At 45.0% G+C, this 22,902-nt stretch overlaps 1 protein-coding gene across 3 annotated transcripts in view; it reads right to left on the bottom strand.

Annotated features, from left to right (window-relative positions):
• The window catches only part of RNF123 (ring finger protein 123), an 88,138-nt gene that overhangs the window by 40,040 nt on the left and 25,196 nt on the right, over window positions 1–22,902 (bottom strand). For all 3 annotated transcript variants that reach the window (XM_081851199.1, XM_081851200.1, XM_081851201.1), the window contains exons 20-34: window positions 21,766–21,886; window positions 21,172–21,273; window positions 18,823–18,929; window positions 16,241–16,433; window positions 14,937–15,082; window positions 14,118–14,201; window positions 13,262–13,369; window positions 12,608–12,785; window positions 9,189–9,263; window positions 8,517–8,604; window positions 8,158–8,245; window positions 7,862–7,946; window positions 4,226–4,365; window positions 3,785–3,973; window positions 1,595–1,670 (exon numbers count right to left, since the gene is read on the bottom strand). In XM_081851199.1, the coding sequence (XP_081707325.1) occupies window positions 1,595–1,670; window positions 3,785–3,973; window positions 4,226–4,365; window positions 7,862–7,946; window positions 8,158–8,245; window positions 8,517–8,604; window positions 9,189–9,263; window positions 12,608–12,785; window positions 13,262–13,369; window positions 14,118–14,201; window positions 14,937–15,082; window positions 16,241–16,433; window positions 18,823–18,929; window positions 21,172–21,273; window positions 21,766–21,886 (1,780 nt within the window). The remainder of the gene's footprint in view (window positions 1–1,594; window positions 1,671–3,784; window positions 3,974–4,225; window positions 4,366–7,861; window positions 7,947–8,157; window positions 8,246–8,516; window positions 8,605–9,188; window positions 9,264–12,607; window positions 12,786–13,261; window positions 13,370–14,117; window positions 14,202–14,936; window positions 15,083–16,240; window positions 16,434–18,822; window positions 18,930–21,171; window positions 21,274–21,765; window positions 21,887–22,902) is intronic.

Genomic DNA, 22,902 nt, shown 5'->3' on the forward strand with positions numbered 1-22,902 from the left:
TCCAATTTTCTCCTGCTTCTAGGTGAGCATGAAAGTAGCCAATGCTTTGAAATGTGGAAGACTTGGTGGTGGTCACACATGCCAATATGCCCCATGTTTCCAACAGGGCAGAGGTGCTCGAGCTGGGATAATGGGGGTATGACTAAAGCAATGCTCAAAATTTTAAGGGAAGCGGAGGGAGGTAAAACAAGCTTGTCCAAATTTAAAATTAGGCACACTTCAGAGACAACTTTCTTCAGGATGACAGCTATTCATATGGTCCTTTACTCCACATGCTTATGACCATACCTATTCCAGAATGCTCTTTCTATCACACTACTTACGTCACACAGATGCCAAATAAATAAATCCATCAAAGAATAGGAAAGTGTAAAAATGTGTGGAAGTGTGTGGATCTTTTTAAGCTGTCTTCATTCACAATCTCAATTTTCAATGAGGGTTGAGCCCTTGTTCCCCAAGAAGGAACACAAAGGCACATTGACTCAGCAATATTGTTTACTTCCTAATACTGATCAGTATGACATAGGTCTGCAGCAGTGTGTGCCACAGCAGTTATTTAATAATGCTGTGTGAAGGAAAAGGGTCCATGCTCTGCGGGAGGGTGGGGGGACAGGCAGAGAGTGCACACACTGCTATCACATGCTGTCCTTTTCTCCTCATAAGACACCAGAATAACCAGCCAAAATGAAGAGCTAAAGATAATGGAGCTATAGCGTAAGTGGAATCTAGTCAGCAATTTTGCAGTTAAATGCAGCTCCTGCTCATTCACTGGTATCACTCTCTGACAGCTTTTAGTGCGGAAGGAGGACATCTTGCCTCCCTAAAGATTACTTTGCAATTTAACAAGCTCTGTACAAGAATGGATTCCTTCACCCTGAGTAGGTGGGCACACAGCCATCACTTAATGACTGCTTACTGTTTAGAGCCAAAAGATCCCATTTCCCATCATTGCAGGTTTTATGCATTTCTGTAAGCAGCGAAGGCCAAGACCACATGGGGCTTCCTTTTGGGATTGGATGCCATCTTTCATTCTCACGTGTGCTCTGCTGGGCTCCTACCTATCTGAAGAGCGGATGGGAGGGAGCAGTGGCATCAATGGAAGTTGCACTGACACCATAATCAGAGATAAAAGGTCAGCACAGAATTCTCCCCACAGATATTTCCTCCCCCCCCCCTTTTTAATATTTTAAATTTTATTAATTTTATTGAGTACAAATTATCTTGTTGTTCAAAGGACTGGAAGTGGGTGAAGCCCCTGTGCAGACACAATGAATGTCCACAACCATTGGAAACATTCATGTGAGTTTGTAGAAGGAGAGAGCACTATTTCCTAGGAATGACGGGAGAATTTAGATCACGTAAGAATGTAGGAAGCTGCCTCACACCAGGTCAGAGTTTTTGTCTTTCTTACCTAGCTTTGCCTGGCTCTGCAAGGTCTCAGACAGCTTTGCCATCACCTTTGAGCTCCTTTGAATTAGAGCTGCCAGGGACTGAACCTGGAACCTTCTGCATGCAAAGCACATCCTCTACCACTGAGCTATGGTCCCTCTCCCAAAGCAGGACTGACTGCAAGGTGGCTGGGAAGGAAGCTCACCTGGCAGACGAAGATTGACCACTCTGTCAAACAAGTTCCGCTCAGCTGTCACACGATTCAGCACCTGATTTAGCAGCTGTGGGGAAGGAAGAAGAGATGGCAGAATGATTAAAGCAGAAGATGCAAGTTCTCTCTCTGCACACTTGCAGAGATGCACATATGTTACTCCTGATACTTTCCAGTCTGATCATCAGGGTTTAGACAACTCAATTCCCTCGGATTCAGAAATCTCTCTACAACAGCAGGCACAATATTGGGCACTGCATGGTAATAAGGTGTGCTGGGATACAGAAAGGGCCTTGAGGGTTGTTCCTTCCTTTATGCCCTGGAACTATCTGCCTTTCAGACCCACAATAGCAGAGGACGGTCTTCCAAGAACATATATTTTACAGCAAATGGTGAGATACTAGATGGATGCATGATAACGCTCTGTGTGGCCTTAGATTTCATGGCATGGAGGATACCCATCAGCAGGGCTGCTCAGAAAAGAAATATGACAGGCCTCTCTGTGAACCATGAGAATGACAACAGACCTGAGCCTTCAGCAATAACAGACTGAAAATGTGGCTCGGGTTGCATCAGCTCACATCTCAGGCTGTGGACACTTTCAATGAAAAAACTCTTAGAAGGCAAAACAGCTCTTAATTCCATGGATGGATGGGGTCTCTTTCTAATAAGCCAAATTTCCACATGCATACAGTGGAACCTTAGCACAAAGGTACATGCAAGGCCGTGCAGAGAGGTATTTGATTTAAAGAAGTTGGGCAAAATGAGGAAATAGCCAGCAGTGAGTCATCATTCCAGAGAGCAAGCTGATGCTTCAACTAGAATGTGGCAGAATTCTGAAAATGGCACCCAAAGAACATTTGGCACACTGTTTTCCCCTCCAGGGATAAGTACTGCACTGTTTTAAGAAACAATTCATAAAAGCCTTTCAAAGAGTTCATTTCAAAATTAAAACCTGACATTTTTGGTCAACCTATTTTCAAACACTGCACTGTAGTTCATTGTGTGAACAGATGTGCTCAGAACAAATATGAGTGGTTTGGTCACTTCATCTGCATGTAACTGCTTATAGGTGGTTCTGTTGTGCCACAAGCCTCTTTGCATGGCCAGTCATCGCATGACAACTCAAACTAGGTTTCCAGATGGATCTGCTACAGTGACCCATGCAAGCAAGTCCCAAGTGATGTCACACACACCTTGCCCTCCCCATCTTTAAGCATCAGTGTCTACATCTATAGGTTTCATGTTCTCTATTGTTACCCAATGGCTAATGGCTGTACGATTTAGCAGCTTCACTCAAGTGGCCATGTAATCTTGCCAGGACATCTGCACATCAACTGTCTGGTCATATGGTGGCCAGGTTGACCAGGGACAATGGAAATGGAACATGCAAGGCTACCTGTCTGGGCCTTTGGAACCTGATATTGTTGATGCTGGTTGGTGTTTCGGCTTTGTGTTGCTATTTTTCCTTAATGAACTTATGATTTTATTCTGTTTTATTTTATATTTATATTACATTGTAAGCTGTGCTGACAGCCACCTTGTGCTCCAACCTGGAGCAAACAGGTGGAGGGATATGAAAACATTGAAATAAATGAATGAATGAATTATTCTGTCTGTACTGTATGGGTCTGATGCATGGATAATGTAAACATGTCAGTATGAATTGATGCTTGACAGAAAAGGTGATTTACTGATACATCATGCTTTAAAAGCTTTAAGTAAACCATAGGGGGCATTAAGGCATTTGAAAAAGGAAGCAAGGGCTGAAGCTCAGAGAAGGAGATTCTTAGGAATATCATCGGGAAGGGGTACAGATTGGCTTATCCTTCCACTTCTTGAAATGTATGGCCGTCTTTACTCTGGAGTTCTTTTCCAGGAAGAAATTAAGGCTTACCAAAGAAGAAAAAGGGCAGTGAACTGGAGAACTTTATCTTGCTGCACACATACAATCTCTGAATAATCACTAATAGAGTAAGACAGTAGTGGGGGAGGGGAGGGGAGGGGAGAGCCAACCTGCAGTTTGTTAGCCCCTAAACTTGCTGGTGACACATTCTTTTAGAATAATATAGTTCACACTGGTAACTGTGACTGTGCCAAATGACAGCACCCACATCCTCAGCTAAAAAACTTTGCCCCTTGCCATGTACCCAACCTAATGTTTTCCTGCGGAGAAGTGAGTACCTGTGCAAGTCTCCTGAGTAATAGCTCTGATGAGGGGCGACTCCAGTCCAGGAAGATCTCAGGAGCCAGTGTGACCGTCATTTCCAAGACCCTGAGCAGGCTCACTGACAGGTCAAAGCACGTTGCACACACCTTCAACTGGCGACTGTCTACAAAGTTTCTTTCCAGGCGCTCTGCAGCTTGCTGGATCTGCCCAGGCAAAACAGATGCAGCTTAATGTAAGAACTGGAAGGGGGGCAGCTGTTCTCTTCACACCTGCCCCTAACCCTCCCCCCTTTCCCAGTTCATGCACAAGTCAGCTCAATCCCAGCATCCCACAAGAACTGTGCTGCAAACTGCTACTGGCACCTAGTAAGGAAAGGACTTTTGTTTTTATCCTCCAGGATGACAGGCAGAGGCTTACTCCTTCAATCAGATTTATTCCGGATCCAAAACTCTCACCTCCTGAATCATGCCAATGAACTCTGAGAAGGCCCAGTTCAGCTGGTTAAGCACACTGTTGAGGAAACTGGGTGCCATTTCACGGTCACTCCGCAGCAGGTCCGCCATGTGTCGCTGCAGCAGGGTGGAGGGACAAGGCTCTGGAATGAAACAACAGCGGCTTCTTAAGAGGCCACACTACCGGAAGGTGCTGGGCAGCTGCTGCCCAAGCCCAGCCTGTTTCACTGCCATCGTGTGGAAATGGGGAACAGTTTATAAGTTTACAAGTATGTGCCCCTTTCACTGCATTCAGCTTCATTTTGTCTCTCAAAAATCACAAGGAATTCTTGGAGCCTCCTCCCAGCCGAGGCCCTCTTTACAATAAGTAGAGGCGGCAGCTGCCCTCCAAGGCCAGCTCTCACACATGGACTATTCTGAGCCTGTCCCGTCTCCAAGGCCCGGAGCTCTTTGCCATAATGCCGGTCTGAATTAGCTGGGATGTGGTCATGCACATTTGCTGTCTCTCTGCAAGTAAGAAGCTGTGCCCTGCAGCTGAGCTCAAGCCAAGCATCCCTCCTGCTCATCCCCACAATGCCCTAGGTCAGCTCAGCACTAATCTCTCCTGAAAGCAGCATCACAGTAGCTCCCTAGCAGGGAATCAGCACCCAAGACAGACAGTCCCACTCCTCTCTGCCAGCATGGCACATGTTCACACTTGTTTGCCCATTTCCGATCAGGGCGAGAAATCTAAAGGGGAGGGGGAATTAAACCCAACTCTTTTCCAGCCTGCCCATGGAACCCAAAAGCAAGCCTGAAACAGGGGTGCATTTTAAATGTTCTCTCTCTCTCTCTCTCTCTCTCTCTCTGTGTGTGTGTGTGTGTGCGTGTGTGTGTTAGCTACAGGAACTTTGCTAGCTCTTATTAATAAGTCCTCCTCATCAGAGTCTTAAAGCAGGGCCATTTGTTTCCTCACTTCCCTTAGACACAGGGAATAAGGTAAAACTTTTCACAATGGAACTATAACCCAGCAGCAGATACTACTGACATCACTAGGACTGCAGCAGTGGAAAAAGAAATCTGAGATACACTGATGGCACCCCACCCCAGGAGCACACCTTACATCACTTTTCCCTCCTTTGGAACATGCTAGAGATCAGATGTAAACCAGGAGGAAGTTGTCAGGCAGAGCCGGATTATTGAAGCTTTAGTTTTGCACTGAAATGAAATCCCTGCCAAATGAGAGTCCCAAAGTGACACACATGTGAGAGCACTGCTTGCTTTCAAGAGAATGCAGCTGAAAGGCTCACAACTGTGAGAATAAGCTTTAAGAGCTCTTCTAGCCAACCTCTTAACAGCAGGACCTATAACTCAAGGCTCGAAAAACTAGCCAGTAGAGGACTAAGCTAGAAGGATGTATGTGCATGTTCTCCTCTCTTAGGAGCCAGCCAGTCCCATCATCGCTTTAGTTACTAAAGGGGGCCCTAGACAGGAAATGAGCATGAGTTGTCCCTTAATAAACTGAGGCTGCAGAGCAGATGACGACTAATCATTGGTGTGCCCCTAAATTGCCCATCAACATTGGGCAAGCATAGCAGTAACTCGGGCACAAAAGGCGAGGGATTGTAACAGGACAGGCAGAGAGGTGAGCTGACTTTCACATTCAGATATTCCATCCCAAGTAATGGCCAGAGCACACCTGATATGTCTTCCATTGTCTGTGCTCCAATCTCTCCCTGCAGCATCACAAAGACCTGCGAGAGGGGGGTGGACTCAGCCCCTCTAGGGCAGTGTCCCAAGGACAGCTGGTAAATAGGCTCCTTTCAATTAACTTGGTATTAATTATTCATTCAAGTACACCTCAAAATAGCAGAAAGCAGGATCACTAGCCAAAGGATCCTGTGCCCTGTCTTAGACCTTTCGGAGCCACATGGAGGAAATCACTGGCAGACAGTGATGACCTTGCCGACACCTAGAAAAGTGAACCCAATTGCATAGGTGTCCCAAGGTCATTCAATGACCGCACCCCCAGGGATGGAGTTTCATGACAGCCTCAGCAAAAACAGCCAGCTTATTAGCCTGCAGAACTGGGCCAGAACTGGAGCTAGCAGTTTCAGGGAAGCTGTATCTGCTCAACCTTTCTGTTCCCTGTTGTGTCCATCTTTTCAGAAGGAGAGGTGTAAAAAAAAAAAAGGTGGAATGGAGAAGAATAAAGAGGAAAAGGACAGTTGACACCACAGCCACAAGGGAAAACTGCTATGGAGAGCACATTAACAGCACCTACACATATTTGCTGCGGACTCGTAATATTCCCTCCACACTAAAGGGAGAGGCATACTTAACCACCCACCCTGAGGCACATTTGACAGGTCACCATGACAAACATTTGGATGGCTCTTAGGACCATCACTTGGTGCAGCCAGACTCATCCCGCTTTATCTTTCTACCCCATCGTTTCCAAAGGACCGGCTTGTGCACCAAGGGTGGGAGGGGAAAAGGCTCTACTATAGGGCTATAAAACTATGTCACCACCATACAAAGGGAAGACAACAGGAAACTTACTCTGGAAACTAGCAACAGAGAGATCTCCTGGGCCCCCAAAAAAGCAGAAAAGAAAAAAGCAAAACAAAACAAAGAGAGAAACATTATAGATGCAAGTTTTCTTAGAAGGGTCAAGCAGGTGTTACTACTGCCACCTTCTGCTGGGCTGTGAGGTTAGTCATTCTGTCCTGGCATTATATGCTCTCTCAGAGAAAGAGTGCAGGACCAACTCATAACTTGCCATCCACTCAGCAACACAGATGCCATCATTCTCTTCACTAGATCAATAACTACAGAGGAGAAGCCAAAGCTCCCCCTACAGCTTGTAACTGGAGTCTCTCAGAGATCCTTGCCATGCTGGATACAAAGCCATTCTGAGTACTGTGGTAACACTGGAAGACCAGCCTGATTACTAAACCATGGCTGCCATAAGTGAGTGGCAAATACCTCAGAACAAAGTAGGACTAACATTCACAGAAGAGGACCAGCCCAGAGCTGCAAGAGAAGCAGTGCCTGCTGGATCCAATGTACCACCAATGCCGATCAACTTGAAAAATCAATTTTACTCCTTAAAACTATAACCTGGTGTGCCTTTGGGGATGCTTTCACACTTTGTCAACTCATGTCTGCTCTGGCCATATGCTGCTAAAATGTTTTGTCTCCTATAAATATACACCAGAGCTTCTTTGGTCATCACCTAGTGAACCAGTGAAAACAACCAGGGTGATCACAATTATATGGAGGTGGTTTTTTTTTAAGGTTTTGCACTCAAAAATAAAAGAGTGCTGGGTCAGGAAGTTAATAAGAAACTTTTCACCCTGAGTTTGCCACACACATTTAAGTTAGGGACAGAGACAACTTATTTATATTACATGGCATCAGAGGCCCTCTAGCTCCCAGACATGCTGGGTCCCAGCAGTTACACAGACAGGATCCACTGGTGCCGATTATTGTGCCAACAGACAGCAGCAGTGTGGGGGCACCACACAACAGGATCCTGCCCTTCTGGTGCCAGAGTCAACAGCTAACCAGATTAGGATAATCTCAGTTACAGGACTGCATTTACCCACAAGCTGTAATGGCAAAGCAACACATCTCCACTCCCTATCCCCCACTCACTCTGCAAGCTGGGGAGATTGGCATCTTCTGGCTTGGTTTTCAGGAGATGAGGAAGCCGTGTGTACCTGTATCCAAATCCACAGCCCTACAGGAGAGGGGGGGAAGGGAGAAATGTCTGCTTAGAAGACCTCGCATTATCTCCCAACAAGGAACATGGAGACCCTCTCGCCAGAAGCAGGTAACAAAGTTCAAACAAGAAGTTAAGGGAAAGTTCAAACAGAGGGGAAACCACTGGTTTTAAAACTACAAGCTGGAAATTCTGAACAAATGTGGAAGCAGAGGATATCTGTTCTTACTCGCCACAGTCGTACAAGGATCCAGTTGGTCTGGGCCCAGGGTCTTTGCTCGTAGGGGGCCAGCAGGTTCTTCATCATGGATATTCGCCTGCCAGAGTAAAACAAACAAGTCAGCCAACCACCATGAAAACAGCACCAAGGTTAAAAAGTGGGGGTTTGGGAAGGATTCAAGGCAAGATGTTTAGTTTACTTGAGAGGGAAGAATCAGAAGTGCAATGTGAGGAAATAAGGGGAGCAGCAGCTTCCACACAAAAGGGATTATAAGTATAGGAATCATGCCTGGTTCAGGGAAGAAGAGAGAAATAATCCTCTTCCAGGACATATAACATTTTTCAGGAATGGTGAAACCAAGAACTTACTGTAGTTCTGGAATCCTCTCTACAGCACGGAGTGAGTGTGGGTAGCAAACATAGCTGGCCAATGCCTGCATTAGGGAGTCTCTGATGTCTGAATGTGGAAACAAGACAGAATGTAAGTGGAGTAGGGATAATAGGGACATAGATTGCCAGAAAAATACTTCAGATATTGTGGTGCAATTGCATACTTAGGGTTGCCATACGTCTGGGATTTCCTGGACATATTCAAAATACTGCAGTGGGCAGTAGTGTCTGGGCAGAAATCGGAAAAATGGACAGTAAAATTTGGACGTATGGCAACCCATGTCAGTAGTGCCATTGTTGCTGATTTTTCATAAGTACAGCTCAAAAACAGAAACTTCTGTCCAGATTTTCACTGTGTGAAATATTGCAAGCATAGTTTACTACAATTACAGGACTAGTAAGCAGGACAGGATATAAAGACAAATGTCAAACCCAAAAATAATAATTGAATTTTGCAATGATTTGAGGTGTTAAAAACATTAGAAACAGACACCCTTACTATTCAAGAAGTATCAAGTAGAAATAAAATTTAAAAAACAGCAAGCATGAGCTTAATTTTCTTTCCCCCAATCACATATGCATGTGTGCACGCATGCACACACATAACACCTACAGCCCAACATGACCTTTGGAAAACAGGAGCGGCCTTACCAGTTCCCACAATCCTTGAGTCAGCAAAGTGCTTGGCTAAAATGGCAGCGAGGTGAGTCAAAGTCTCTTCGTAGCCTGAAAAGAAAAAGTTCAGAATATCAGGATGCAGGGGAAAAACCCCCACAGCTATAGGATATAGCAGCTGCAGCCAGCGGCGTAGCGTGGGTTGTCAGCACCCGGGGCAAGGCAAGTAATTTGCGCCCCACGCCGTGGTGCCCCCCCACCAAGCCTCTATATTCTGCGCTTGTGAGGCTTGGCTGCTGGCCCTCCGTGGCCTGGCAACAGACTCAAGAGACCGGCCGTGGTGGCGCTGGAGGGCTGGTCTGGGGCCCGAGAGAAGCCTCGGAGAGTTCTCGCTAGGTTGACCTCGCAGCCTGGGCTACCCTGCGGGGCTGTTGTGAAAGGCGAAGGCGAGCAGCAGCGTGGCTCGCAGCGGAGCAAAGGGCACAACCACAGCGCCGGGACGTGCCCTTTGCTTGTGCCCCTTTGCTGGGGAGGCTGAGAAGGGCGCCCCTTTGCTGCGCTCCCCCAGGAGGTCCCCCAGGAGCAGAGCCCGCTGCCTGCGCTGGCAAGGAGGATGAGCCCAGCTGGCAGGCCGGCCAGAGAGGAGCCTCGTGGGCAGTGAGTGGCTGGCTCCTTGCGGGCGCCGGTGGTGGCGGCGGCGGCAGCGCAACTCCCTCCGGCCGCGAGAGGCGGGCAGCAGCCGGGCCTCGGACCTGCGGCCAGGAGCGCTGCCTCTTCCTGCGCCCCGAGGGCTCCCCACGCCCAGCAACCCGGGGAAAGCGCCGCACCACCTGTGGGTCCGCCGCCTCGCATCCGCTCGCCTTAGTTGCCGGGCGAGGCAAGCGCTCCTGCCTCGCATCCGCGGGGGGTTCGCGGCCAGGCCGGCCGGCCTGCGACTAGCCAGGCCCTGGGGCGGGGGGCGCTCCCTGCTTCCACCACTGGCCCCTGAACCCCAAGGCTGAGGCTCATGGCGCGCACCCCGGCTTGCAGCTCCTCCACCGCCCTTCCAATGGGGCAGCGACGTGCAGGCGCGCTCTCTGTCCCCAGCCGAAGCCGAGGGCGGCTTCTGGTAGCCCCGGGGCAGGCGGCGGAGGGGGGTCGCTGGCTGCAGCCGCCTCGCCTCGCCTCCGTTCTCCTCTCGAATCAGACACAGACAGCTGCTGACAGCGAGAAGAAGGGGCGGGGGCGGAGAAGTGCGACGTGGGCAGCGGGAGGCGGCTGGGGGGGGCTCGCAAGAGAAGCGCGCCCCGCGGGACTGAACCAGGTGCCTCTCCTCGGCTCCCGCAAGGTGACGTGCCCGTCTTGTGCTCTCCGCAAAAGGCGCCAGATCAAAGCGGCGAACGGTACAGATCCACGCCACGCCCCCCGTGGAACAGTTGTGCCCCCCACATCACAGGCAGCTCAGAGTTAAACTCTGCGCCCGAGGCTCTTCGGCGACTCCGGAGGCGGCGAGTGCGCCCCCCCAGATGTTGCGCCCGGTGCGGCCGGCCCCCCCTGCACCCCCCACGCTACGCCACTGGCTGCAGCAGAATGAATTTCTAGAATGAGCTTTCAGATTCACAGAGAGAAAACACGGTCCAAGTATGGAGGAAGGGCTACCACTTGTCTGAGTCTCTAGCAGGCAAGTCAGGAATCAAGCTTAAAGTTTAAGAGAATGAAGGCAGGAAGTCTGCACAGCAGCATTTGGTGTTGCCAACTTTACCTTACCACTTAACCAGAAGCATCAGAAGTAAGTGGGAATGTCCATAGAAGTTCTTTTACACACCTGGTTAGAAAGCAGCCATGCAGGCTGTGGACTGGGTTCATCTCTTTGACTAGTATAGGCTTTCTGAGACATGCATATAATCAATACAGGAATAGCAGTTGTTGAATTTGATAAAATTAGCCTGGACACTTCCCTACAGTTAAGCAAATTCTTAGCAATAATATACAGTAGTCCCTTTGTATAGGACTAATACCCGCATAACACAGCTAAAATAGGAATACTGAACTGTGTTATGGAGCAGCTTTGGGTAGACAGAAGAATAAAGACTGGGGAAATTGTAGATGGGATGGGGGTTAAAAACCTATTCCCCAGTGCTGTAGCTCTGATCTAAAATCCACCACAAGCTTTTGACATTTGAGGTGGGCGGGGGGGAGAGTGGACAATCCAATCACAGATCTCCTGGTGTCATATCTGGTTTCATCCCCAAAATGAAAGAGATTGTGGCTCTCATAGAGTACCACCTACAGAGAAAAACAATATGCTGAAATACAGTGCCTCACTTCCAAAAAGCTTGCAGCCAAAAAGAAGAGCTCTTGGCAGAGGAATTTCAGATGGAGGAGTTTGGAATAACTACGAAATAAGAAAATAGATCTTCCAAACCAGTTTTCATAATTACATCTCCAGGGCCAGACTGCACAACACCTGCTCTGACACAATGACAGTATTTTCTCACCCTTCACAGTACTTCAAAAAGGAGGAAATGTATTTTGCATATATTTCCAAAACAACGTAACTGCAGGCTGAGGGAAGAAAACACAACACAATCCAAAACCAGGGACAGCAAACAAGCATAACCACTGGAATTTGAGGAGGCAAAAAAATGATGTAAGCAGGAAGGCTTGATTTGTATGCTTTGCTTGAACAGTCCTTAATAGTCAATATGATGCAGTTGTCTAACATAATTATGCCATGCAGTTGCATAGTAAGAATGGCGATTTTCTACATGTTTTGCTCCTCTTGCCTTGCAAAATTGCTAAATGACTTTTAATGAAATTCTAAAAACTGTACACAAAGGTCCTTTATGACCGCAACTCTTCAAAAAGGGGATCAGTATAATTACCAGGAGCTGCAGTGTTTCAGGGTAACATCACTCAGATAATGTATAAATACTAAAAAGTTATTAGGCATAAGGGTAGGCAGTCAGGCTTAATAGCATTTAATCAACTTCAGGATGCAGGGGCAAACAATGCTTGTTATAGCTTGCACTAGGCATTATCAAGATGAGAAACCCGGGGACCCAGACTGAAGTTTTGTGTGTGTGGAGGGCAGGACAATTGTGTGAGCAAGTTAAACAGCACCTAATGTGATTAGAAAGTTGAGTACCACTCAAGAGTATCACCAACTTTTACTCAACAGTAGACCTACTGAATTAATGAACATGACTAAGTTAGGTCTATAATTTCAATAAGTCTACTCTGAGTAAAGCTTGGTTGAATACTACCCCACAACACAGCCAACATATTTTCAAAACACATCTTTACAACCACTAGGGCACGTTAAGCTAAGGTTCTTTGCAACCCAAATTCTGTGCAGCATGCAATATTCTGTGTGGAGTTCTTATCCCTTTTCTCTTGCGCATTGACTTCTATACACAAAATTACAGATGGTCCTGCTCAGAGGCCCTCTCCGGTTCCCTCCTTCTCCTCCTCACCTGGAAGCTCTTCCATGCTGTTGACAGGACTGAAGTAGTTCTTGAGAGCACTGTAGCTATTCATAGCCACACTCAGATAAAATTCTGGCATAAAAGCAAAGAGCGAACCAATCCTGTCTCCATGCTCAATAGTGCGGATGCATACCCGTAGCAGCCAGTATATATCTTGCATCTTCTCCTGAAAAGGAGCAATTCCTAGTCAGTTTGTATCTCAACTGGCATGAAATAATATACCTAAGTGCAGGGGCAGGGAACCTGTGGTCCAGCAGATGTTGTTGGACTCCAATAACCATCAGCCTCAGGCAGCATGGCTAACCATCAGGGATGAGGCAAGTTGTAGTTCAGCAACATTTGGGGGGCCACAGGTTCCCCGCACCCAGATCAGAGTAAATACTACTGAGGAAATGAAAGAAAAGGAGGTCAACAATTTTGTGCAAAAGCAGGAAAAATGCAGATGAATTTACTGCTAAAACCCAAGATTTTTCTGTAATAAAAATGAACTTTACCAGGATATATTAACAGAAGCACAACATATAAGACTTGGGAAGAAATGGTGCAGTTCCATTCAGCATTGGCCAGGCCAGAACTGGAATTTATGGCCCAAGCTTAAGTGAGGCACCTCACTGATATTATGTGTACTACTTTCCTTCTCACCTTTGAATAAATGGTAACGTTGATCCAAGCAAGTCGGCGACTCAGGTGATTAAGTTTCTCTGAGAAAACCTTCTGACTTTTCACCAGTTCATCGTGGATGTCTCTTCTCTGAATTGGACACGGGGGGGGGGGATGAAGAGCAATGGTGCATATGTTTTCCTGCTTTCAGAAGCATGTACACAGCAAGTCCAGTACTTCACAAAAGCCTTACCACAATCACAGGATGTTCTTCTAATGTGGAGGAAAAGCATGAGCTGCCATGGTCTGCTTCCCAAGGGGGTCATCCTTACACAGAGATCGGGTATACCATGGAGCCCCAGGCACACTTTGGCTAGCTACAGTACACACATTACACCTAACAATATCCAAGGAATCTTAACAGGAGGCAGTCTTGACACTAGTTCCACATTAGACACACCACCACAGAAGTTGAGAATCTATTCCAGTGGTACCTTGGAAAGCAACTTCATTTAACAACTGCTCACTCATGAACAGTGTAACAGAGGAGACAAGAACTGATGCAAATTCATGACTCCCCTTCCACAAAGATAAAAACCATGTTTTGATGGAAAGGGAGCCATGATCTTGCAGAAGTGTGTGGCTCCGAAGTTTACTTTAACACTCAAGGCGTTGTTGTTGTTTTAATCATTAATCATTAACCACACAAAACAACCATCCTATTTTTGCTAAATGGAGAATTAGCCACCATTACTTCTCAGTCTGCCTTCAGAAAATCAGTGAGAGCAATAGAGTGCTGCTCAGCACCTGAATGATTCTCAAGAAAGAGAACAGCTTGCAGGCAATATAGGCCTATTTTAAGGGAGAGTGAATATAACTATCCCCGTGTTATTCTTACCCTCTTTGGGCATCGGCTAATCTTTTCTTCAGTGTCTTTCAGTGCCATAGCATACTCATTCACATCATCGGAAACACCTACCATCTAAAACACAAATAAGGGTCAGTAGTACCAGCTAGAGCTTTTCTGTACAGGTTATAGCACATACTGGATTATTTTCCAAACACTTAACTTGTGGCAGCATCAATACATTGTAGGGCCCAACCCCACAATGAGCCCCTCCCACCAGTCACTTTCCTGGAGACAGATTTTCAGCTGACAGCCTATAGCAGAACTACGTAAGATGGCAGCAGACAGACCCACACCTCTGAAGGTGGGGGATTGCCAAACGACAATAAAGCAGCAGGAGGCAGGGCAATTTCCAACAGAAAATTGGCAACTCTTGTTCTGTCAGCCGCTATCGCTGCTGAAGCTCTTCTCCCTCAAGCCTATTCCCTTGCAGCTAGCCTCACTGCCGATCACAGATCCCTGCTTTGGGACGGAGGAAAGAAGTGGCTGCAAGTGGGATACCAGTGTGGGGAATGGGGATCAGCATCCCTTCTCGCACCTGCTACTTCTCAGAAGGAAATACATGCACATCTATTTTGTTACTGCTGCGTGACGGTCAACCATGTTCAGAAAGTGCAGGTCTGTCACCAAAGGGTGTAGTTCCACCCAAAAGCAGAGTGCAAGCAAGCACTGTGAGTTGGTATGGTGGCTGCAATCAAAAGCGCCCCACCCTCTCCCAGTGGGCCATGGTGTCTTTGTTAGTGTGAGTTCCAATCCAAGTTGTGCGAATGGGAAAGGACTGAAAACTCCCCTGAAATGAATCCTGCTCACCTTACCAAGCTGCTGGTGCACGCTGAGGTTGTACATCATGACTATTCCATCCAAGATTTCCAAAAGAGAATTCTCAGTGATTGGTTGTTCTGGCTCTTCGGCAGGTCTCCCCAATAAAAGGCCCTCATTTCCATGGCTGCCTTCAACTGTCATAAAAACAATGAAACATCCATCACTGTGAAGAAAATGGAACTATGGCTGGTTTGGTATTCTCTCTTTTTTAACCATGAAGTTTTGTTAGCCTTTCTGTTCTGAAGGAAATCTTGAACAAACAGCTACCTCAAGTCACCAGACATCTTAGTTTAGCTGGTTCTGTTTCGAGTATATGGACTATGCCTTTAAACCTACATTTATCCTTCTGAGCCTCATCATCCTGCAGTTTTGTTTATTAAAATAATTAAATATAACCTATTTAACACTGTTTACTCCCAGATCATTTGCACTGGCTACACAGTTCTCAGTTGCTTAGTCAGAAAGTACATAGCCTGAATTACAATTGTAGTCCTTTACAACAAATCCAGACATGGGCTAGCATGCAGGTAGAAATCCTTTTCCTCAGTTAGAAGGTAGAACTTCAGGCTGAATGAATGAATTTATTTTATTTTATTATTTTACTTACTTACCTACCTACCTACCTACCAACCAACCAACCAACCAACCAATAATTATTAGAGGATCACAGAGCAATTTACAGCATAAAGACACAAAAAAATGCCTAATGACAACGAAAACAATAACCACTATGACCCTGCATTTGTTATCATTTTGTAAACACCTGATCATGTTGAGAAGTCCAGTTGCTGTAATGATCCAAGTGCTGTAAATGATTCAAGAGAGCACTTATCTATGGTACCAATTATGAATTTAGGATGGCTGACAACAATGGAAGAGACCTGCAAGAATATTGCTACCTTCAGATCTGGACCATTGTTTAAATAGAAAACGTTAACAAAATTTACCCTACACAACCTGAAAATGAAGGACAATTTAGGAAAGTGTTACATCTGTTTACTGAATACATTAAAATTAAGGAACATGATTGGCATCCACTCTCTTCTCATGGATTTCTTTGGAAAAACATTATTGCATAATATGTTTATGAAGAGCAACTGTCTGGAATTATAATGCGATTTCTGGAATACTACTGCTCCCTCCTCTCACCTTGTATCCTTCTCCCCCCTCCCTTTCTTGCTTTGATCTTTTCTCTTTTGTTGTTGTTATTATTATTATTGCTTTTTGTGTATTAGAAAGGATTATATATATATATATATATATATATATATATATATATACACACTACTCACTGTCCTCCTCTGTCCGTTGTTCCATGTTCAACGTACGAACTTTAACTTTCTCCAAGGCACCTGGTGACCGCCTTGGAGTCATAAGGCTAACAGCTGCAGTGCTGAGAAAACGGTTAGCCCGCCCCAGGGTGGGTGAACTAAGCCAGCTTGGTCTGGCCAAGGCACCTCCGATTGCCAGTGCCGCAGCTGGACGCTGAGAAAAAGAGAGATTGATAGATATGAAGTAATATTTGTTCAGCTCTTTCTCTAACAGGAAGAATCAAGCTGGTTTGAACCATGCACAAATCTCCTTTGTTCTAGTTAGGCTCATTTGTAGGACAAGTAGCCGAAATATTTCCTTCTCACTCATGGTAACCTAGAAGAAGAACCAGGGTCTCATACAGGCAAGCATAGCACAGGCAGACATTCAGGACAGGAAAACTTTTACTAGAAAGCACAATTTGTATCCTTATCAGTTATTTCAATAGGGTGGTTTTGAACTGACACACAACCCAGTTTACACAATCCACACTGCAAAATGCATCAGCTTGATTATGCATCAGCTGATGACTGGAATCGATCTTTTAAGGGTCCAAACAGCAACCGGAGTGAAAGAATCAGCACTGGGCCAGACGTAATGGCAATACTGGGCTATCCTGTGCTGTATAGTTCCAAATTCAAGGGGCACAATATTCTTTACAACATGGTCTTATCAGAGGGTGCAGTCACAGATGGCGAAATTGTGCTCACATTGACATCCCTGTGAACTAGCAGACAAGTATCAACCATTCAAATTTCCTGGGCCCAGCATGGGGTATCCTTCCATATTTTAAGGAGTGGGAAATCCTGACCACCTATAACCTTGCCCTTGAGAATCCCAAGGAGATAGAACTTTAGCCTGCAGTTTCTAAAGAGGAACACAAGACAAGCTGCAAGGCAATGTTTGCCCACGACGTGAAGACAAAAAATGCAACTGAAGCCAAGCAAAACAAAAGAACTTTTTTTTCTTTGCACAGAGTACTTTCTTTAACAAACTGAATCCTTGAATTCCTCATCTTATCAGGCCTTGCATCACATTGTGTCAACAGTTCTCAAAGTTCTCGAGTAGTAGCTGGTCTTGAGTTTCCACTGAACTTTTCCTGGGGCATATATAGATGAGGCCTGAAGCCTTAAAAAGCACCCCCTGCCCAAGCTTTTCCCACACTTTACTGTGCTCTACAGATTTAGTCACCAAGTCACTATGGTGGCTGCCCCTGCCAACCTTTGGGAACCATCCTTCCCCCTAACATAAATATCTGTTTTCCTGAGTTTTCTGCAAATTACAGATAATTTGGAAGGGGGAATCTTTTGCTTCGTAGCAGGCTTTTTCATTAAGCAGAAGATGGAAGTAGAGGCTGACACTGCTTCTCATGTGAAATGAGATAAAACCCACCCTCTGCTAGCAAGGGCAAGTGAAGTCTTGGGACAGGCCTTTTCTGTCATTTTACATCATGCTTTAGAAAAGGCAAGAAGTGACGGGATCCCCCTTCATTGCTTTCCCCTTCTATATGAGTTTGTGTTAAGTGATCCTCTCTTGTTCCACACCAGTCATTGGGGAAGGAGAAAGCAACAAGAGGGCCTCCACCCTGCTTCTTTCATTTCCAAAGTCTTACATGCTTCATGCAGGATTTTTGTAGAAGGCACTCACTACTTCTGCAAATCCTGCCATTTCCCCAAGTTCTCTGTGTATGCCAGGAGATTCAGGACAGGGGGCAGGGAAGAGGAGATTGGTGGAAACCATAAACAACAGATGACAACTGTGTCAAATGAACACATGGGGCCTTCTATATAAAATCATATTGCAGTTTCCCTTATATTTGTTTCTGATATTAGAACTTCCCGAATCAAACTGCAGAGTCATCACTACAATCTTTGGCAAGCCCAGATCCTGACTCAGATGTCTGTGTTAGGACCAACAGCAACTAGCGTTCAATCAGCATTCTTGGCATTCTCAGGTTAAGAGTGTAACGCTGCTGACTAATGAGAAATGCAGAGCTGTTGGAGCTTTAAGTGACCATCAGATCTTGCTAAACAGAGAACTCTCCGTTAGCCTGCAAAATTCTGGGCCTGCAGTAGAACCAGCAGGGTTAAAATTAATATAAAAGACCTGAGAAAATAAAAAGGTCTTTGCTTGGCACTGAAGGACAACGAAGCAGGTGCCAGACCAACTGCTTTGAAGAGAGCATTCCATTACTGGGGTCCAAACACTGAGAAGTCCCTCTCCCTGCTAGCCTCCCACCTCAGGTAACTTTGTTTACAGAACTGTCCCCTGACCTAAATATGTCTGATTATAGCCTCTGAGAGTCAGGATTTTGGGCTGGATTCCAATGTACACTTTGCTATGGCACCATTAGACTGCTGTACAACCAATACGTTCAACACAAAACTTAGAAAGGCGAATTTCTTGGGTACAACGCATAAAAGTCTCTCTTTACTTGCTTCTCCCATCCATCCAAAACAAATTTCTGCTTCCAGGAGGCTCAGTGCTCCTCCTTCCTTCCTTATAGACTTCATTGACAGCTGGCTAAGTTAAAACTCATTGCACATGGCATTGTTAGGCTCACTTGTGCTGTTGACACTGCTGACTCTTCATCTTCATCGAGATCATCCATTGTCACCGCCTGAAGTTCTGCAGGGTCAATCAGAATATTTGCCTTTGAAGCAAGCTCATCTGTATGAATAAAATACCAAATACATTCACTGCTAGGTATAATTACCTATGCACATTCCATTTACCACATGTCTTATTTGCAGTATTATTATTATACCCCATTTTCCTGGTGGGACTCAAAGCAGCAGTACAGCTACCAGAAGCTCAAAGTGTAACACATCAGAAGTGTCAATATTGCTACTGTGTCTTCACTAAGGCTGCAATCCTATGCACAGTGGGACTTGCTGAATTCAGTGGGATGTACCTCTGAGTATACATACATAGGACTGCACTGTAAATGATCAGATCTGGTGCCAAAGGCATAGAAGAGGATCAACGCTCTTCCCAGCCATTTGCCCACTCAAAAACTCCTCCAAAGATAAAATATACTAGAACCTGTATTTTTTTTTATTTCTCAGGAAGAAAAGCACCTGGAGAGGCCAAATTTGAGTGGAGAAATAGCTGGGAATGAAAATGCTAAAGCATCTGTTATGCACTTTTCAAAAAAGGTATTAAGTGGTGTGGGACGACCCATTGCCAGTAGTCATTCTATATAGACTTAGAACATGCTGTGAAAAATCAAATATGGTTTGGTATGCATTTTTGGGTACAGAAAGAATTGATCTAATGTGTAGAGACCTTTTCTATTCTAATCAATTCAAGAAGTTTCTGGAAGCTTCTCTGTGTGATACAAGCTGGTGCAAGCTGGAAGTTTGTAGCTGACAAGCAAGATACTATTCTGTCTAGAGACAAGCAGAAGATTCCTGATGTTTTGGTTATTCCTTCAGAGAAGTTGAGCAGCCCTTTCAATCTGGTTCTGTTCTCTTTTTCTGTCATGCTGACTAGAAGAACAGGCCAGAAGGAGCCTGAGTTTCTCTTTTCTTCTGGTGTGGTGGTTTGTATATAACATGCTTAGTGCTAAGGTTTCAGTCTTATTGTAAGTTATTGTAAGTTTAAGTTTAGTCTGCTGCAACTGGATTTCTTATGGATTGTGCCAACCTTGAAGATATATGGATTTGTGACTATTATGCTCATTTACCTTTAGTACTAAAGCTCTGCTGGATGAAGAATTAATTGCCTCTGGTCTATTTTTTGGGAATCCTGCAATATGTTTAAGTTTTTACTCTGCTAACTTTACAATGAAGTCTGCTCTAGATCAATATGAGCAGTACCAAATAACAAATATGCTTTCTGACACCTATACACATACACACATACACCCACACCGTATTGTTATGCTTTATTGTTCTACCTATAAACAGACAACTGAAGAGCGGTATTTATTTTTTTTAAATGACTAAAATAAAATGCTCCCGTATGCAAACTGTACTTTTTCCAGATCGTGTTACTAATTCTAATAGCTATTTCCTTTTGTGTATGTTTTGCCTTGGAGGCTGCTCCCAAGGCAGAGAAAGGAGCATCCAGACCCTAGGTGGAATGGACAAGTCAGTCCATTAAGAGCCAAAAATTGGGTAGGGAAATCTTGGGTCTCCCCCAGGGTGAACAAAAACAAGATTCATAAAAGGGTCACACACAATCTTCAAAATGTAATTTGGAGCTTGTATTTCATATTCTCTTATCTCTACCAAGCAGATGGCCAAGCAGCCCCAGTGCCCTAAAGCCTGGCTCTGCTGATCTGAAGAGCACCTGAAAGAGGAAAAAGCAAGTCCTAATTGGAATCTCACAGGCCAAGAGGCATCAGCTGCCACTTTATCTTCAAGTCCCAGGAGAGCAGTTCTTGTTTTTAGCTTCAGAGGCCGTACACATATCCTTGAAGAGGACTGAGCTATTTAAATTAGCTAGAATAGATTTGCATGTAAATTAACAAGTCAAAAAAATTACCACACTTATGTCATGGCTGCTATTTGATAATCAAGTTAAAATACATAATTTTAAAGGAAGGTCACAAGTGAAGACAACTAAGCCTTTGAAGAAGATGCCAAGTTAGCATCTGCCTGTTTAAGCAAATAAATGACATTCTGAGTTTCCCAGTATTCCTAGTATTTAACAAAGTGAAAATAGAAAAGGACCTTTCTCACCGGGATCACTTAGGGGACCTAGAAACCAGCAGGCTTCTGAGTCCAAGTACCAGGCAGAACCAAAGCTTTCACACACAGATACGTAGCTCCACAAAGCAATGAAGCTAATTCTGTGACACTCCTGCCCCATCTTTTACTTCCCTCAATAATTTGCTCCTGCAACAGATTTTCCACATCATATGCTTCCACATGAATTAATAGAACACAACAAAACAAGCACTTGCCTTTGAGGGTCTTCTTGAGATGAGACAAGAGTCCCCCAAGTCGCTGGAGGTCAAAGTAATCCACCTTCCCATTATAGAAGAGCTGAGGGGGTACATATGCATCTGTGGGAAAAGATGTTTTATATTTATTTACGGAGAAGGCCAAAGAAAGCTAATCTTCAATGAGTACAAATAATCAGGGCCGCAGTTACAAGACATCCACCTGCCCTAGCCAACTCTCCCTCTGGTATAAGGGGGAAGAGAAGTCAACAGAGCACTGAAAATTGGTACTGAACAAAGAAAGCTAAAATGTATTCACACATAGCCCCTTTGAGGGGGTATGGCAAGGCTGGCATACTGATGAAGATGACTTTCTTCTCTGCTACATGTCTGCACAACAGTGAGGACTAGGTCCACTTTTGGATGGGCACTGTTTCACTGTGGGATGCAAAATGTAAGAAACATTGTCTTGAATGTCTCTAATTTTGCATTTTTGGGTGAAGAGATAGAATTTGGTTACACACAACTCCAGAAATTCCTGGATGATACAGCCTTCTTCAAAATGCAATCACATACAAAGACCAATATTCCCATTTGTGCATCTTTTGAAATTACCTTCACTGCTCATTGCTAAAGGGTTCTTCATGTTGTACTCATCCCAGTAATGTTTCAAGGCCGAGATGAGTCGATGCAAGAAGCACACCATATACTCTGGAGGACACAGCACAGTCAGATTCTAAGGACAAAAAACGACAAGGCTCTACTGTTAACAGAACAGTTGAGGAGCCATGCTGAACTGAGCTTCTCCATCCCCTCAGATGTGTGTGATGCACACCCTTGCCTATAGCATTCCCCAGGCAGCACAGAACATTTCCAGTAACTGACAGAGTCAATATCCATCACTGATTCTCACCTGTTTCCCAACAAGAAAGAGCAAGCACATATCTTCCCTTCAAAGCATAGTAGCACAGTACATCAAGAAAAGAGATGATGAGGCAACCTGGTGGCCCCAAGGCATGTTAGCAAGCGCCAGTAAGCACATTTCCCTCACTACCAGAAAAAACTGGCACTGAAACAACAGAACACTCCCAGTCAGGAAAGAACTAAAAGTCCATATCAGAGAGGTGACACCTTCACTTAGAAGATTTACTGAGAGACCTTTAAGCCATGGCTGAGTGTGCTCTGCTAAGCAAGACTCAAAATGACATGCTAAGAAAAATTGAATTCAGGAACCTTCAGTAAGTTATGCAAAATTTTAATTAATTGCATACAAATAATAATTCATTCTAGTAATGGACAGGGGAATCAAGTTATATAGGGTGACAAAGCCCTGTCCTCTGACTATTGAAAACTCTGACAGCTGCATTATCCCACTTTCCTTCAGCTTCTGTGATTTCACCATGATTTGCATTTAGGCTTCAAGACCCACTTTTAAAACCAAGACTTCTGTTCAAAAATGTGCCATCAATACAAAGTATGTGTTAATTCCCCACAGATACCATTTCTTTTATGAAGTTATAACTTGACTGCTCTTCCCTTCCAGGTATCTTAAGCTATTTCTTTACATTCTGTTAAAAAAGATGAGATTCCTAGCATAATTATTCTGCCACCAATATCCTAGGAAGGCAGTCAAAGGGGAACAGAGGTATAGGGATATAAGGGGGGGGGGGAGAGTGTCAGAACTGAAGCCTGGCTTTGCAGATCTGAAAAGCATTGTCTGTCAGAGTGAAGAGAACTGACATTGTCAGATAA

This window comes from Podarcis erhardii, assembly GCF_964252035.2.
Source record: "Podarcis erhardii genome assembly, chromosome: 2".
NCBI classification, from domain to species: Eukaryota; Metazoa; Chordata; class Lepidosauria; order Squamata; family Lacertidae; genus Podarcis; species Podarcis erhardii.